Here is a 17,373-nt window from a genome sequence, read left to right on the forward strand (position 1 = left end):
GTAAATGAGATTTAGTCGTTTCAGTTGACTTTGAGTCCTGGCATACATAAGCTGAGTATTCATTCCTTGTACACATTTTCTTAGATTTATAGCTAAAGGTTAATTTTGTACCTAAGTATATGGAGTTAAGCTTCAGTTCTAATATAATATGGTCTTGATCCCTCTAGTTCCCAAAACTGAATTCGAACCCATTAAAGTTGGAAAGAAGTTTAGTCCATGAAAACCAATACCGTACCTGCTCTCATAGTGTCCGTTTTGAACCAGAGGGACCCTAGAGAACAAAAGAGAATGGATGCAGAGGGAGCTTTAGTGGCCTAGTGGCAAGAAGCTGCACTGCAATCCCAGAGGTGGGTGGTTCCACTCCACCAGATGCTCTGCTGGAGAAGGGACAATCTCCTCTTGTACCAGTCAGATCTGATTTGATGGTACATACACACACAAAATAATAAAACTAAATTTTTTAAAAAAAAAGAGAGAGAATGGATGCAGACTTCCAGTCCACCTCAGCTCCCCAGTACCCATGACTATGATGTCAATCTCCATGTGGCCCATTTAAGTTTTGACAACTTCCAGTTTTTCTAGATTCATACATTTCATGTTTCAATTATTGTTAGATATTTGCAGCTGTTTCTCCTCATTTTTAGTCTTGTCACATCAGCAAGTGAAAGTCCTTCACCAGGTCAATACCTTATCCACTCTACATCATTATGGTAGACTTAACTCTGAAGAGGCAGCTCTTCCCCGGTCACATTTGGAATGCCATCCAATGTGAGGGGCGCTTCTCCAGGCACTGTACCCAACAGGTTCTTCTGTTGTCCGTAAGGTTTTCAAAGGCCTGTTACTTCAGAAGCTAATGGCTAGTCCTGATTCTTAGTCTGTCTTAGCCTAGACACTCCTCTGAAACCTGTACTATGGGTGACCTTACTGATATTTTAAATACTGGATGGCATAGCTTCCAGCATTACAGCAAGACACAGCCACCATAGTGGTGAAATAAAGAGTCTTAAATGCTAAAACTGAGAAGTTCCTAGGCACATTTGGTCACCCTGGCAGAACCTTACAGATATCACAGAGGGGTCCCACAGGGAAAAATATTGGGCAATGGACAGGACTCAGACAGGAAGCCACGCTTCTAGAGTTCAGAACTCTCAGCTCTAATTTTATTAGAACAGACTTGACTTATTTTAAACATTGACCTTCTACATTAGATGACATTTGAAAAAGCAATTCTCATTGCTTTGTTTTTTAAATTTTTAAAACCTCTGAACTAAATGATCCCTGGTGCTCCTGTCGCCCTTTGAAATTGACATTCTTTCTCTATGTGGTGCCTTCCACCACCTTTCTTTACTTTCTACAATCTTGAAACCTATTTTTCCCTGTATCTCATGAGAGAGTGAAGACTATAAGATACAAGTAAGTACATTATTAGTTCAAAATACTCCCTTCATAGGTTCTTGTTAGTTACCCTCAAGCCAACGACAATTCATAACAACCCTGTGAACAGATGAGAACCCCGTGCTATCCTGTGCCATCCTCATGACTCTCAGTCCATCTCTTTGAGATGGATCAAGGCTCTTCAATAAAATTGAACTGAGGGTTCATTGGGTACCTTCAAGTGGATTTTTGACACATAACGACATTGTGTTCTGACAACGGCCTCTTGGTCCAAGAATAGGTTTTGCATTAGCACAATCAAGTGTTCTGGGATTCCCATTCTTTCAGAGTCAGCCACAGTTTGTTATGATCCACACAGTCAAACACCTTTGCATAGTCAATGAAACACAGATATACATTCCTCTGGTATTCCCTGCTTTCAGCCAAGATCCATATGACATTAGCTACAATATCCCTAGTACCATGACTCCTTGTAAACCCAGCCTGGACTTCTGGCAGTTCTCTGCTGATGTGTTGTTCCAGTTGTTTTTTGATAATCTTTAGTAGAATCTTGCTTGCATGTGAAATCAATGATATTGTTCTGTAGTTTCCACACTCTGCTGGGTCACCCTTCTTTGGAAGGGGAACAAATATAGATCTCTTCCAGTCAGTTGGCCAAGTGGTTGTTCTCCAGATTTCTTGGCACAACCTGGTGAGCACGTCCAGAGCAGCATCTGTTACCTGAAATATGTCAATGGGTATACGATCTATTCCTGGAGTCTAATTTTTTTCTATTTCCTTCAAAGCAGCCTGAACTTCTTCCTTCATCACCATAGGCTCTTGCTCATATGTTGTTTCATGAAATTCTTCTGTGTCAGCAAATTCCTTCCAATACGGTGATTCCGTATATGCATGGTTCAAAATTGGGAAGGGCGTACACCAGGGATGTGTCCTGTCTCCATATCTTTTCAACCTGTATGCAGAACAGATTATCCAGGAGGCTGGGCTCTATGAGGAGAAATGTGGGGTCAAGATCTATCAACAATCTGCAATATGCAGAAGACACAATCCTGCTTGCTGAAACTGAGGAGGAACTGAAGTGTTTGCTGCTGAGGGTCACGGACTGCAGCCTCCAATGTGGATTGAGGCTCAATGTCAAAAAGACAAAGATTCTCACCACAGGGCCAACTGGCAGCATCAGGAAGAGATGGTGAAGAGATTGTTCACAGCTTCAGTTTGCTTGGCTCCACAGTCAACACTCTCAGCACCAGTAGCCAGGAAATTAAAAGACAAATTGCCATGCGATAGTCTGCTGTTAGGAACCTCTCCAAAGTACTCAAGAGCAATGGTGTCTCTCTGGAGACTAAGGTGCATCTGATACAGGCCATGGTCTTCGCAATCACTTGTTATGCATCAGAGAGTTGGACAATGACTAGGGAGGATAGAAGGAGAATTGATGCCTTTGAGCTGTGGTGCTGGAGAAGAGTACTGAGGGTACCATGGGCTGCTAGGAAAACAAACAGATTTGTCCTGGAAAGGATTAAGCCAAGCTGCTCCCTGGAGGCAAGGATTCTGAGGCTTCGTCTAACATACTTTGGACATGTTGTAAGGAGGAACCAGTCCTTGGGGAGGGACATCATACTTGGTAGGTAGGGTGGAGGGACAGCACAGGAGGGGAAGGCCCTCTATGAGATGGATTGATTCAGTGACTGGGGTAATCGGGATGGGTGTATCGGAGACGGTGCGATCAGCACAGGACAGGGCAGAGTTTAGGGCTGTTTGTTGTACATAGGGTCACTATGAGTCGCAAGCGACTCGACGGCACATACCAACAACAACAACAATGACACTGTGGAACATACTAGACTCCCCAGAGGGTTTCCTAATCAGTGATCTTTACAGAGGAGCCCCAGATTAAATGTTACCATAGATTAAATGCTAGGCTGTTAACCGAAACGTCCATCATCAGTTGGGCCCCACCAGCCGCTCCAGGGAGAAAGATGAGGTGGTCTCCTGTCGTTAAGATTCACAGCCTCAGAAGCACAATGGTGGGTCTCCGTGTGTCAGAGCCAACTCGACAGCAGTAAATGTACATCGTTTACAGTTTTAATCTTCATGTTTGCAGATTGCCAGGCTTTTTTCCCCTACAACTGCTGGTGGGGTTTGAACCACCAGCCTTGTCATTAGCAATCGAACACATAACCGATACATCATCAGGACTGCTTCCAGGATTTTGAGAAGCTTTAAGAAAATGTTAACACAACTGAGTTTTAAAAGCCATAGTACTCCAGACCAATCCACATAAAGCATCCTCCTTCTCATCCTTTCTCCTTCTCCATTCCAGTACCACTTGTTCTGAAATTATATCCCTCAGGGTAAATGAGGAGGGATGCAACTAATTGGCCTAAGAAACCCCCCACTTGTTTCGGGGTGGGGCCAAGAGCTCAGAGAAGACCAGGAAAAGCAGTTGGAAACAACATCCCGGCTCCTCCTCCCATCCCAGCTCCCTCTGACAGTTTTAATTGAGGCCTGTCACCAGGAGAGAAGCCAGCTGCAAATTGCATTCATCAACAAATTACAGCAATTACAGACCCTGCCTAATGTGGGTGACACGTCCAGTCAGGCAGTCCCTTCCCCTGATTCAAAGGGACCAACTGCTTGGAGCAGCCAAGGTCACTTTCCCCAGACCAGACTCAGATTTCACCCTGGACTAGCACCCTCACTTCAGACAATTCATCTGGGGAAACTCGCTGCTCTCTTGACATGGGGGTGGGAGGACTGGGGTAGGTGTCCTCCACCATCACTGAAATTCATCCAGCAAGTTGGGCCCAGTTCATCCTGTTGTTCTCCAAACTGTGTTTCCTCCAGTTTTGATCCTTGGGTGAACTGATTGGCTAGCAGTCCAAGGGCCTTGTCACTATCCCTTTCCACATTGGCACTGAGCCAGCTCTGCTCTTCCATCGTTCCTGTCCTCCCTCACCACACAGGGTCAAGGCCAGGGTGAGGTTCAGATGAAACCAGTGGAGGTGTAGTGGAAGTGTCACCTCCCAGAAGGACAGGTATGTGGCCACCTACACCTGTCCCCAGTTGCTTCCTCACTCCCTCCCCTCCCTAGAGTTGGCCGCTCTGGTTTCAGCAATGTGGGAGGAAGGGGTGGTATGTGTGTCCCCACATGCCAGGGACAAGGAGATGAGGAAGCTATGACAATGGGACCCTCCCTGGAACGTGTTCTTTTTTCTCTCCCTTTCCCCCCAGGACTCTGGCACCTCTATAAACAGGGTGTGAATGGAGAAAAGGAACCGAAACAGAAAGGAAGTGGGAGTTCAGGGGTCAGGCCATCTAGCCCCCAGCCTCCGGCAGAGACAATCATCTCTTCCACTCTCTCAGGCCCCCATTTAAAGAGGGTGGAGAGAGGGAAAGGAGGCGTCCTTTCTGTTGTAAAGTTTCTAAGGAAGCCAGCCCAGAATCCACCCTTCCCCTTGCAAGAAGTGTATCCTGTGATGTTTAATGAGGATTCGAGTCTTTAGAATCCATTTCTTTTGAACTGTCCTCTCTCCCCACCCAGCAAAATGAAAACAGAGGAGAAGCATTAGGGACCCCTGGCTCCCCCCCACCCCCCGAGCTTTCTATCTAGGAAAATAGTACAGTTCAAATGACCTATTGGCAAAGAAAAGGTCTATAGAGATATTGAGTCATCTCCACCTTCTGGGAGGCTGGAGGCTTTCGAAGAAACTCAAGGTTTCTTCCTAGTTTCATATCAGAGGCAAGAACCAAAGACAGGATGATGGGGCAGGGAAGAGGACAGAGAACCAGAACACCCACCAGATGTAGAGAAAAACAAATGGGACCAGGACAGATAAGGGTAGAGACCAGGAGTGAGAGTAGCAAGCGAAACTGACAGCTAAAATGGACAGAACCCAGGTTCGTCCAGGTCAGCCTGCCCTTTTCTTCTTGGGTTGCCTTGAGTGGATGTGTCTGATGCCCAGCCAAAGTCCCCTCTCCTGACTGAGTGGTGGCTGCCACTGGCTTCCACTGACTGCCCCTCCCCCAGACTTGCCTGTGGCTTAAAGGACGCCTAGAGCAACCAGCAGCCCATGGACTGACCAACAACAGCCCTCAAGGTGGGATGGCTTCTGAGGTTGGTTCTTCATTCAGAACGTCCTCACCCGATCAAGACAAAACTGAACCCAGCTGAGAGCAAAGCCCCACCCCCAGCCTGCCCGCCCTTCCCTTTCCAGAGACTTTTCACCTCAATAAACCCCAATCTCTGGCAGACTGCACTGAGAGAACCAGATCTAAGATATTGTCTTTGTGGACTGCCTGTCCCCCAGCCCAGTGCCAAGCATAGTGTGTCAGATTATGACAGAGTTTCACTGCACATAAAGCTAGATGCTCTTGATATTGTTGCTGTTGTTCTGTGCCATCAAGTCATCTGTGACTATGTATAACAGCACTGAACCCTGCCCTGTCCTGAGACAGCCTCACCTAATGCCATTGCCCCAGTTATCGTATCAGTCCATCTTATCTGAGGTCTTCCTCTCCTGTGCTGTTCCTCCACCCTTCCAAGCATGATGTCCTTCTCTAAGGACTGGTCCCTCCTGGCTATCTGCCCAAAGTATGTAAGGCAGAGGTTTAAAAAATCCTTGCCTCCAAGGAGAAACTTGGTTTCACCCTACCTAAGACAGACCTGTTTGTTCTCCTGGCAGCCCATGACATGTTGAATACTTCTCCAGCACCTCAACTCAAAAGCTACTGATGTTAGATGTGACCAATTGAAAGAATCATTGATTAAATGCACTGGATGAGAGATGAGTGGGTGAGGGTATTCTTAAAGGACACACACAAACACACACACGAACATATGCACACACACAGGATAATCCCCGCCCCTCATCTCAGTACATCCTGTCTGCATATAAACTACCTGCTTATGTATAAGCAGACTCAGACAAATCTGCTGTGTGGATTATCGGTCCCACAGCTGGCCTCCTCCTCAACGTGGCCTTCCTGAGGCCTCTCTCTGCTCCAGCACCTTCCAGAGGGGTGGGTGCCAGACAGGGGAAAACAGAGGAGGATGAGATGACAAAAACATAGAGTCTGTCAATACCATCCAAAGAACAGAAACAATTGGGTAAAATCACAAATCACGTTCAGACTTTTCTGTAAATTCCAGGTATGCAGGTTTATCAAGCAGATAGTTAAGGGCTGGGCATAGAGTGAAATCACCTGAAGTTAAATGAAGCTAGACAGGGTAATCAAGTTTGGATCACTAAGAATCTATTTTGGTAAGATAGTGTCTGTTTAGTCAAGCTAAACAGTGTCTGTTTAGAGAGCTGTGGTGGCCTAGGAATAAGGAGTTGGGCTGCCAACCCAAAGGCAGGCAGCTCAAATCCAATAGTGGCTTTGCAAGAGAAAGATGGGCAATCTCTTCCTGTGCGATTTACAGCCTCTGAAAACCGCTCGAGGGTCAGCTATGACTCAGTTCGGAACTCAACAGTACATGATGTTGTTGTTGTTTATTCGTGCCGTTGAGTCGTGCTCGACTCATAGCGACCCTATGGACAGCAGCTCTGAAGCCTGCCCTGTCCTAAGCCAGTCTCACTGACTCCAATATACGTAATGCCAATGCCCCAGTTATCATGTTAATTCATATCATCCGAAGTCTTCCTCTCTTGCACTGACCCTCCACCCTTTTAAGCGTGATGTCTTTCTCCAAGGACTGGACCCTCCTGGCTACGTGCCTAAAGTATGTGAGAAAGACCTTCAAAATCCTAGCCTCCAAGGTGTTTCCCCCTCTCTAAGACAGGCCTATTTGTTTTCTTGGCTGTCCATGGTATGTTCAAGACTCTTCTCAGTAATTGCGAAGACCTTGGCCTGAATCAGGCACACCTTAGTCTCCAGACTGACATTATTGCTTCTCTTTTCTCTAGAGAGGTCCCTGACAGCATATTTTCCCAATGCAATTAATCTTTTGAGTTCCTGACTGCTGGTGCCAAAAGTGTTGGTTGCGGAGCCAAGCAAGCTATAATTGCTAACAACCTCTTTCCCCTCCATCACGGTGCTGCCAGTTGGCTCAGTGGTGAGAATCTTTGTCTTCTTGATGTTGAGCTTCAATCCATATTGAAGACTCCAGTCCTTGACTTCTTGCAGCAAGCACTTTAGTGTATAATAATTTAAGCAAGATATACAAGGTCATCTCTTACCTTGAAAACTGCCCAAGAAGATCTGCTGCCATCATATGCAGATCTGTATGGTTTTCAAGGCCTCTTATAAGGGAGCTCTGGTGGCCTAGTGGTAAGAAGCTGTGCTGCAATCCTGAAGGCATGCAGTTCGAGGCCACCAGCTGCTCCATGGGAGAAAGATGGACAATCTCCTCCTGTGCAATTAACTGTCTCTGAAACCTGCTGGAGGGTCAGCTATGGGTTGGTTCCAACTCAACAGTAAACAGTAACAACACCACATATAAGGGAGGCATTTTTGCTGTATTTCCTCCTTCCTGACTGCTGCTGCATATTTGTTTATTTTCTCTTCTGAATTTCAACTCAACTTATTGCAGTGGAGTTGGAACCAACTCATACTTGACCCTCCAGCAGCTTTTCAGAGGCTGTAAATCACCAAAGGCGATTGACCATCTTTCACAGAGCAGCTGATGGATTCTAACCTCCAGCGAGGCACCACCTGGGTCAATTCCCTAAGAACTAGGCCACCGGGGCTCCCTCTTCCGATTCAGCACAGATCGTAGCTGACCCTCCAGCTGGTTTTCTGAGACTGTAAAGTGCACAGCAGGAGACTCCGCATCTTTCTCTTGTGCAACAATTGTTGAACTTCTGAATTTAGAGACAAAACAATTTAGATCTCTTTCTATCCCTCTTAACCCATAATGTACTGTCCTTTAAATATTTGGACCTGCAACTGCCCACAGAAATAAAATGCAAACCACCACATACAAAATTTTAAAATTCTGGTAGCCATATAGTTTTAAAACATATAAATAAACAAGTGTCGCTAATTGTAATAAATTAATATTTTATTTAACTTACTGTATCCAAGAATTGGAGGAGCTCTGGTGGCCCAGTGGCAAGAAACTGTGTTGTAATCCCAAAAGCACACATTTCAATCCCACAAGTGGATGGGCAATCTCCTCCCATGCAATTAACTGCCTCTGAAAACCCCCCAGAGTGTCAGCTATGAGTCATTTCTGACTCAACAGTATACAACAACAACATGCAAGAATTATCACTTCGACATATAATCAGATATAAGAAATTATTGATGAAACTTGTTTCTTTGTTATTGTCGTTTTTGTATATCATGAAGTTGGAATCAGTGGGTTTTCAGAGCCATAGGAGGAGATTGCCTCTCTTTCTCCTGCAGAGCAGCCGATAGATTCAAACCACATAACTTTGGGTTAGCAGCACAATTTCTTACCACTAAGCTCCCTTTTTTCTTTTCTTTTTTTTTCTTGCTGTGTGCCATTGAATCAGATTCAACTGGCGACTGGCACAGAAGAAGATTGCCTGCCTTCTCCAGCGGAGCATCTGGTGGATTCGAACTGTCTGCCTTCGGGATTGCAGTGCAGCTTCTTGCCACTAGGCCACCAGAGCTCCCTGAGTTCCCTTTTTTTCACATTAAATATTCGAAATCCGATGTGCATTTTACACTTACAGCACATCTCCATGTTTCAACCAGCCAGACTTCCTGAGCACAGTCCCTACTGGTGGCTGGTGGTTCCTGCACTAAGCAGCACAGTTCTAGATCTTGGGTGTCCCTTCCCTGCCCACTCTGGTCCTCTAGGGCTAGGAGGCAAAGGATGGGGATCTAGAAACAGCTTGACTATCCTGGGGTGACCTTGAGAGGAGCTGGGGGTGGGGAGTGGTGGACAGGCTCTGGGAGTGGCCCAGGCTAAGTAATTACAGAGAAGGGAGGGACTGAAACTGTGTCTATTAACCTCAGACTCAGGCTTTTCCTCCAGAGCTGCAGGTTGAAAGTGCTCCTGAGTCCTCATTAGCTGGGACACCCATTCTCATTCCAAGTCGTTTCCTCACTTCCTTCAGGAAGCCTTCTCAGATTTGATCGATTCTCTCCCAAATGCTGTCAGTGTTAATAGACTAAGGTGACACCCTTCCTCTCTGGGCCTCAAGTGGTGCCAGACAGCGCAAAGATATGTGACCAGAAGTCCTTGTGCTGTCACTGACCTTTGGATACAGGAGTCAACAAAATGGACGAAGGCCATCCTCTTGGAATGAGTGGCCTGGCGAGGAAGGCAGGCTGACCACAAACTTCAAAATGAACAAGATCATTTCAGAGAGTGATAAGATGAAGGCAGAAAGATCATTAAGAGGCTTCCCACTCCCACCTTGTGCAGAGAACCGCGGAAGGTATACACAAAAAGATCTCAGATATTGTCTGAGATACTATCTGTATTTGCAGATTGGTAAACTGAGGCCAAAGTAAATTAGGAGTGGCCCGGCTGTGGCAACAGAGGAGTTGGTGGCAATTTGACCCTTACTGATTCTGCTTCCTGGGGAAACTCCTCTTGGTCCTGCTAGAGGCTCTGTTCCTCCCCCAACAGGCTGGGAGAGTTCCAGAGAGTGAGTAAGTAGTTCTGTCTTCTCTTTCCCAGAGGATAAGAGGCAGCAGCATCTGGAATGCAAAGCAATGGATAATCTTGTGAAAATAAACACAATCAAAAGCACAAAACCTCATTATCAGCAGTGACTTAAAACCCAGCTGTCATCCCAACCCTCCTCCACCAAACTTTATACCCGATTTAATAGGCGGGAATGCTAAAGAGATAAGCTTGCGGCTAAAGCCCCCCCTGCCTCCCCATCTCCCTTATCCTATGCCATTCTGGAGTGGTACGTACACCCAGGATTACCCAAGGGGCCTAGATGAGCCAAAGAGAGCGCTCAGAACCCAAATCACACATGCAGCATGGCTTTAATCTTCTGTTTTCTGCTCTAGAGATCTATTACTACATTATAGCAGTTAGAGGAGAATTTGAAGGGCAAGGGTCCCCAGGGTTGGGGAGGCTAGGCCCCTGCTGCCCTCCTCTCCCTGGTCTGCGCTTCCTGACCCCTTCAAAGCGCTCAGTTGCAGTCTCAGCCTCACTGATTGGAGCTAAGTCCCAGGGATATTTCAGGAATTGTCTCGCCCACTCTGCCTGAAGTCTGTGAGAAGCTGGGTGCTAGGGAGTCCTCACCATCCACCCACCTCCGCCAGCACCCAGGCAGCCCCGAGTGGGACACAATCCCAGACTCAGAAATAATATCAGAGGCTTGAAGTCAATCGCCCTCCCCACAAATCCTCTGTCAAATTATTACTGCCACCCAAAAGCAACAACGCTATGATGTCTGCCCACTCATACACACACATAGAGAGCTTAGGGACACCCTATAATCCAAAGACAAAGATTGACGAGGCTGGGGTTAAATTTACCTCCTCCCTAAGCCCCCTCCCCATATACACAAGCACATGCTTTGACAGTAACTATGAAAACTTTTTTTTAAACTATGAACACTTTAAATGTGTTACCCTTTGACACAATGATCATATTTCTAGAAATTTATCTTACAGGAAATCTCTCACAAGTACACAAAGAAATACGTGCAAGGAAGCTGGTTGCTGCCTTATTTGTAAGAGGAAAATGCTGTAGACAACTGAAGAGCTATTTAGTAGAGGATTTAATTTTAAAAGTATAGTACAGTCATACAGTGGAATCTCCCATAGTCATCAAAAAAGAATGAGGAAAATCCATATGTCCTGACAATGAATAATGTCTAAGATACAATGAGGAAGACAACATTATTCAAAAAATAAGTCTTGAAATTCATATCTGCTGTATACGTACCATTTTTATACCTGAAAGAAAAACAGAGGAATATATCAACACCTGTTCACAGTCCTTAGCTCTGACATTTAGAAAGTGGAATGCCTTCATTTCTTTCATAACAAATATCAATTATTCTTGTCATTGAGAGAAACACAGTTGTATCAACTAATGGGAAAAGGAAGACAGAGCAAATACCAGGATAAGTCCTTGCTCCCACACAGCCAGCAAAGGATGTCCCATGATAACTACGCACAAGACCCAGCCAGCAGAGCAGCCTTGGCTCTGTAGATGGCCTTGGTCACCGTGGATAACAACTGACCTGCTCACATGGTGGTGAGCCTTGGCCTGGGCCTCTCTCACTGCCTTCTCTACCTCTCCTCCACCACTCTTCCTTCAAGAGGCTGGTGCTGGTGCTGGAGAGGAGACTGGCCAGGAGTATTCCTAAACACCTCACGAGAGCTTGAAGCTTCCTAGACCAATTGTAGGGGATCATCTCAAGAAAGCCTGGATTCCTAAGAGTCCGCTATCGACCATTCTGATCAGGGACGGACACATTTTGAAGGGTGTAAGAATGGTGAGAATATAGAACAAAATTCAAACTTCTAAAGAAAAGGAAAAAACAGCCCAGACTTATTGAACTAATAGAGACTAGTGGAACCCCTAGACTATAGCCTGAAGATACCTTTTGAACTTGACATTGAAGTCATTCCCAGAAAACTCTCAAACATAAGTAATATCATCCATTAGTGCTGTGCTCCCTCGAAAACAATCAAGTCTGTGAGACTGAATGCATTTTCCCTTAAGCAAAGATGAGACGCCACGAGGGGCAAGAAGGTCAGATCGATGGAAACAGCACAAACATAATGGAACTAGATGAGAACACTGCCACATGGTGAAAAATGTCACCAGTGTCACAGAACACAGATCAATTTTTTGTATAAAAACCAATTTGTGTATAAAAATTGTTTAGTGCTAGAAACTTAATTTGCTCTATTTATATAGCAAATTTTTAGGTGAAAATGCCTTTCACCTACAACACAGTAAAATCTAACTACTCACTAAGACGTGGAACGGCACATGGTCAGTGTGGAGGCAGGGCAGGGGTTCTGGCCAGATCAAGCTCTCTGCTGAGCTCTGGTGATAAAGTTGCCAGTACTCAGGAAGGGGAGTGAGGGAGCAAGAGTGGGGCCTTTATCTAATCAAGCGGAGGAGAAAGGGAGGGAGCAGGCCGAGCTCAGAGATGCTAGATACACTCCCGGCCTCCTATCTGCCTGGTGGTACACAGAGCTGGCCTGGGAGGAAGACCCTGGAGGTTCCACTGAGCAGTATGTTCTTGGATTATTCCCTTCCTTCTCATTCACTCTTCAGCACATATGCAGAGGGAGGACTGGGCAGGGCATGAGAAGGTGGGGAACAGACGTTCCCTTTTACTCAAGCAACCGTGAGGAGCCCTGTCATCTGTGTCTTCTTAAGGGAGGCTGAGGGAAGGGAATGATAGCAAAATGCTTTCTATCTAGACTTTACAGTCCAATTTGTGCAAGGATTGGGGGTGCAAAAAAATGACTCATCGGGGAGCCAGGACTCTGGTCCCACTGGTTTCCTGCAACCTCCCCTCACAAGTATCCAACCCCTGCCCACCGCTCCTGACCCCTAGAGGCCCTCTGTGCTCAAGGAACCTCTCTCCTCAGCCCCTATTACAGTGTCACAGAGCAGTTCAAATTGATGGCAAAACTGTGACCAGAGAACTCACAATGCCACCTCCTCCCATCCCACCCTCATTCCTGGATTCCTGGGGTAGACACCAAGTCTAAGATAGCAGGGTGACTCCCTCATTCCTGGCTCTCCAGTCCCTTTGATGCATCAAGGCAGGAAGATTATTCCAAAGCTCCCAGACCTCCTCTCAATCAGCAACAGGACTTTCTAATAAGAAGTCCTCCTGCACTCCCTGCTCCCACCACCCCTCCAAAGGAACTAGCTTTCTCCCCCTCACTTTCTGCCACCAGTCCCCCTTCCACTGCCACCACCTAAAAATCAGGACAGAGGGAGAATCGGGAAGTCTCTAGTGGACCCCAGGCCCCTGACAGAAGGGATCTGCTCTAACCAGATAGGGTAGTGGATTGGCAGAGCCAGAACTGTGGGCTGTCCCCTTAGAGGCCCTTCTGTTAGCGGAGGGAAAGCACAGAGGAGAGACACACACCCCCACCACCAAATCCAGATCCCTCAGGCCCCAGATAAGCAAAATGGAGAGAATGTGTTTTGGAGGATTGTGAGGAAAAAAAGAGCCGGATTGGTGGAGAGGAATGGCTGCCCAGAGAGGGTCTTTCTGGTCTGGGCCTTCCCAGCCTGGACCTGGGCCTGGCATTTTCCTGGTCTGCAGAAGAGGACTCTGCCCAAAGGACCAGGGAGATGAGTCACAGGTGTGTGGAGAAGGGGGACAGGTAGATGGTTCCTGCAGAACCAGCCTAGCAGCTCTGACGTGCATACCCGGGCACTGTTCCGGACTGATGCACACCCACCCCTCCTACCAGCCTCAGGAGCAGGGCGCAAACATTTGTGAACTGGCTCAGGCTCAGTAGGACAACTCAGCCCCTGCCTGGCCTGGGTTTGGGTATCACCAAAACACAGCAAATACTAGGATTGTGTGTTTGGTATAGGACCGGGCAGTGCTTGGTTCTGTTGTATGTATGGTCACTGAGTCAGAATCGACTGGATAACATCTAATAAACAGCACATTTCTTTACGATGTCTCCCCAGGAGGCTGCCAGCGCCTCCTCCCCTTCTCCAGGTTCTTTTTTCTGATTGTGGAGCAGGGCCTCTGTCCCTAGTCCAAGGATTCCATGTTTGCACTAAGGGAGGAGCAAAGCCTGGGGAGAAGGGTCTGTACTTGATTGTCCTGCACTCTTCCCTCCCAGGAAGGTTAGGAGGGTCTGAGAGCTCAAATGCAGCTGGCCCAGGTGCTGCTGGGGAGAGAGCACATAGGCCCTGTCAGCATGAACATCTATTATTATACTAGAGCAAGGAGCACTGCTGGTGCAGTGGTTACAACATCTGGCTGCTGACCACTACTTGCTTGCGTAAACATGAACAGCACTGGAAACCCTAAGGGGCAGGACTGTCACATAGGGCTGCTAGGACTCGGGATCCACTGAACAGCGGCAGGTTACTAACAATGTGAGTTACTAACAACGTGGTCTGTATCCTCCCTCCCCTCCCCTGGAGGGTGGTCAGGGGACAGAAACTGGCAATCCCTACATTCACCAGGTGCAGAGTCTGACTGGGCCCCTCTGGTGGGAAACACTATCATTCCCAGAGTTGGCTGACTCCTGGCTGAGTCACAGAGAACATGCTTGCTCCATCCAGCCCAGGCCTCCCCAGCACCAGCCTCTGCTGCCAGGGAGCTGCAGTCAGCAGGAATGAGTGCTCAAAGGCCAGGGAAGAACTACTTTCCATTCCTACCACATCCCCCCCCCCAAGAGGAGGGAAAAAATAAAATCAGATCAACTTGAGTGTTGGGGGTAGGGAAATGAACTGGGCACAGAATGGCTCTTCAAGACCATACCTATTTAACCTAAGAGCACCTAAGACCAGCAAAATATGAAATTAAATGTGCACACACACTCACAAAATGAAATGCACAAGAACCAGGTGGTGTCCTGGGCAAGTAAGAGCCCAAGTCTGAGATGGGAGGAGGAGAGGGAGGGGGAGGAAAAATAGAAAGCATTTTCTTTTTCCAAAGGCAGATACCAGCAACCCTAAACACAAAAATTCTTAAGAAGAGGGCTTGCTGTGAAAATCCAGCTTTAAGATTAAATCCTGCCCACTCTCAGGCTTCTAGAAGCCTGTACCATGCTAGCACCAGAAGAGGAGAAGGAAAATTCCAGACTAAGGTAAGAGTGTCATCAGTTTTTAATAACTTATAGGCAAATGTTAAAAAATAGCTCATTAATCATAATAATACAGAGGGCACATCTGGCCTATAAAAAAAGGGTGATGAGTCTACAAATATGCAAAGGGGGTCTTGGCACTTTCACACTACACAAAAATAAAGACTATTGTGACCAGCACCCCCACCCCCAGAGTAGCTGGGAGACTGATTCCAAAAGCATTCTCTGAACAATTCCCCATCGCCCCCCAGAAACATCCCATTAAAGAGCCAGAGAAAGGAAAAAAATGAGAATCGGGGTGGAGGTAGAGTTAGTTTCCACCGAAACTGTACTGTGGCTCCCTCTGTCTGTCCAGGGTGAGGATGAGAGATGTGCAGACGCCTCTACACCTGTCCCCCTCCCCAAAGCGTCCTCAAAACAGGACCCCACTGGACGTCTGAGTCTTTCACTGAGCGGCAGGTCCTGCACCGCTGGGGTAAGAGGCTGCTTTGCTGTCCAGATGCAGTCCCCTAATGGGTGGGGAGAAGTGAGCCTCCGGTCATCGTCGCTTCTTACTGCCTCGAGCAGCTTTCTTCCTCTTAAGGATCATCTCGTACAGGCGTTCAAGGCCTGGCTGCAGGCCCTGCCCGTCCACAGCGCTGCAGCCCTGCACGTGGGTGAGCGTGGCGGCCGCTAGTTCGCGAACGGCCAGCCTCTTCTCCACCTCGGCGGCGCCCAGCGCCCCTGGCTGGTCCTGCTTGTTGGCCAGCACAAGCACGGGCACACCCTGGTTGTCCGAGGCCCGGCTGATTCGGTGGAGCTCCACCTTGGCCTCTTCCAGGCGCTCGACCTCGGCAGCGTCCACCACAAACACCAGCCCGTCCGTCCTGCGAGTGTACGAGCGCCACAGTGGCCGCAGCTTCTCCTGTCCCCCGACGTCCCACACTTGGAAGGTGATGCTGCGGGAGCCCCCCAGGGGCACCCGGATCTTCTCTGTGTTGAAGCCTTTGGTGGGGGCACTCTGCACAAACTCCTTGAATTTGAGGCGGTAAAGGAGGGAGGTCTTTCCGGACGAATCCAGCCCAATTACCACGACGTGCAGGGCCTGGAAGTGGGGCAAGAAAGAGGCGGTGGGCGCCATCTCCGTCAGGTGGTTCCCCATGGCTCGTTCCAGGGAGATTTCGGGTCCTAGTAGAGGCAGGAAGGCCTTGAAATTGCAAGCTGGAGACCACAGCTAAGTTATCTGAAAAGGAGTGGAAAAGGAGATGTTTAATAAAGACGATTATTTAAAAAAAAAAAAAAAAGGCAGTTACAGGTTAACAGAAGCAAAAGGAAGAAGTGGCGAGCCACTCTCCGCTGTCGGGGCCTCTGACAGCCCGACAGGAGCCCCGTGGGGCCCGGACTTGTAAAGCGTCTCCCCTAAGCTGGAGGCACAGAGTGCAGACCCCCATTTTCCCAGGTGAGACTCTTGACCAGAAGAGAAAGCCTGAGCAGTAACCCCAGCAATTGCAGAGTCGGGGCACCAGAGCTGAGACCCCAGGGCTACTGCCCTCTCCCACCCTCCCTCCACGTCCCCAGGGCGCTAACATTCCCTCCTCCCCCGTGGCCCCTTCCCCACAGCACAACGCCACTGTCCTGCCCACATTTCTTCCACCACGGCAGCAGTTCCCCAGGCCCCGCACACCGCGCCACCTCAGCACTGTCAGTCAGCCCCTCTACCTGCTGTCAGATGCGTTCTCCCCGCGCCTCTCCGGAGCAGCTAGCTGAGCGGCCATGGGACCCGCCGCAGAAGCTGCCACGTGAAGCCCCCCGCAGCCCCCTGCGCGCAGTCACCGCCGCCTCTGCGGAGCCGGCCCCGCGGCGCGGCCTTAAAAACCCCCGGGTGACGACACACTGAGCGAACCAATCAGCAGCAGGGGGGCAGGGCCGGGCGTCGGGAGCTTTTTTCAGCTGCCTAGGACGGCACCGGGGGCCTGCGCCCAGTCATTGGGTCCGTTTACTTTAATCTTTTTCACCATATTTTAACAATTGGAATTAAGTCTGTGATTAATCAGGGGTGGGAGGTGAGAGGAACAAAACGAGCGCCCGGGGCAGCGTTTGGCGTGGAAGAAGTGAATGCCTCATGCTCGTGGTTCCACCGCCACATCACATCCCCCTCCAGGCAAAGGTCTCTATCTCCACCCCCACACGTCTGTTTTGGAAGAGATGCTCAAGAGATGCTGAATGAACATACTCCTAATCTCTGTTGTTGTTGAGTACCAATGCGTAGGAACTGACTATAAAAGGAGATTGCCCATCTTTCAG

At 48.2% G+C, this 17,373-nt stretch overlaps 1 protein-coding gene across 1 annotated transcript; it reads right to left on the reverse strand.

The window, feature by feature from the left end:
• Positions 1-15,628: 15,628 nt before the first annotated feature.
• LOC102849694 (ADP-ribosylation factor-like protein 4D-like) lies at positions 15,629-16,306 on the reverse strand. Its single transcript, XM_006897866.1, has one exon. The coding sequence runs from the start codon at positions 16,229-16,231 to the stop codon at positions 15,629-15,631; it is 603 nt and encodes a 200-aa protein (XP_006897928.1). The 5' UTR covers positions 16,232-16,306.
• Positions 16,307-17,373: the final 1,067 nt, after the last annotated feature.

The sequence above is a fragment of the Elephantulus edwardii genome, unplaced genomic scaffold, assembly GCF_000299155.1.
Source record: "Elephantulus edwardii isolate Elephantulus edwardi_28Jun2011 unplaced genomic scaffold, EleEdw1.0 scaffold00216, whole genome shotgun sequence".
Lineage (NCBI taxonomy): Eukaryota > Metazoa > Chordata > Mammalia > Macroscelidea > Macroscelididae > Elephantulus > Elephantulus edwardii.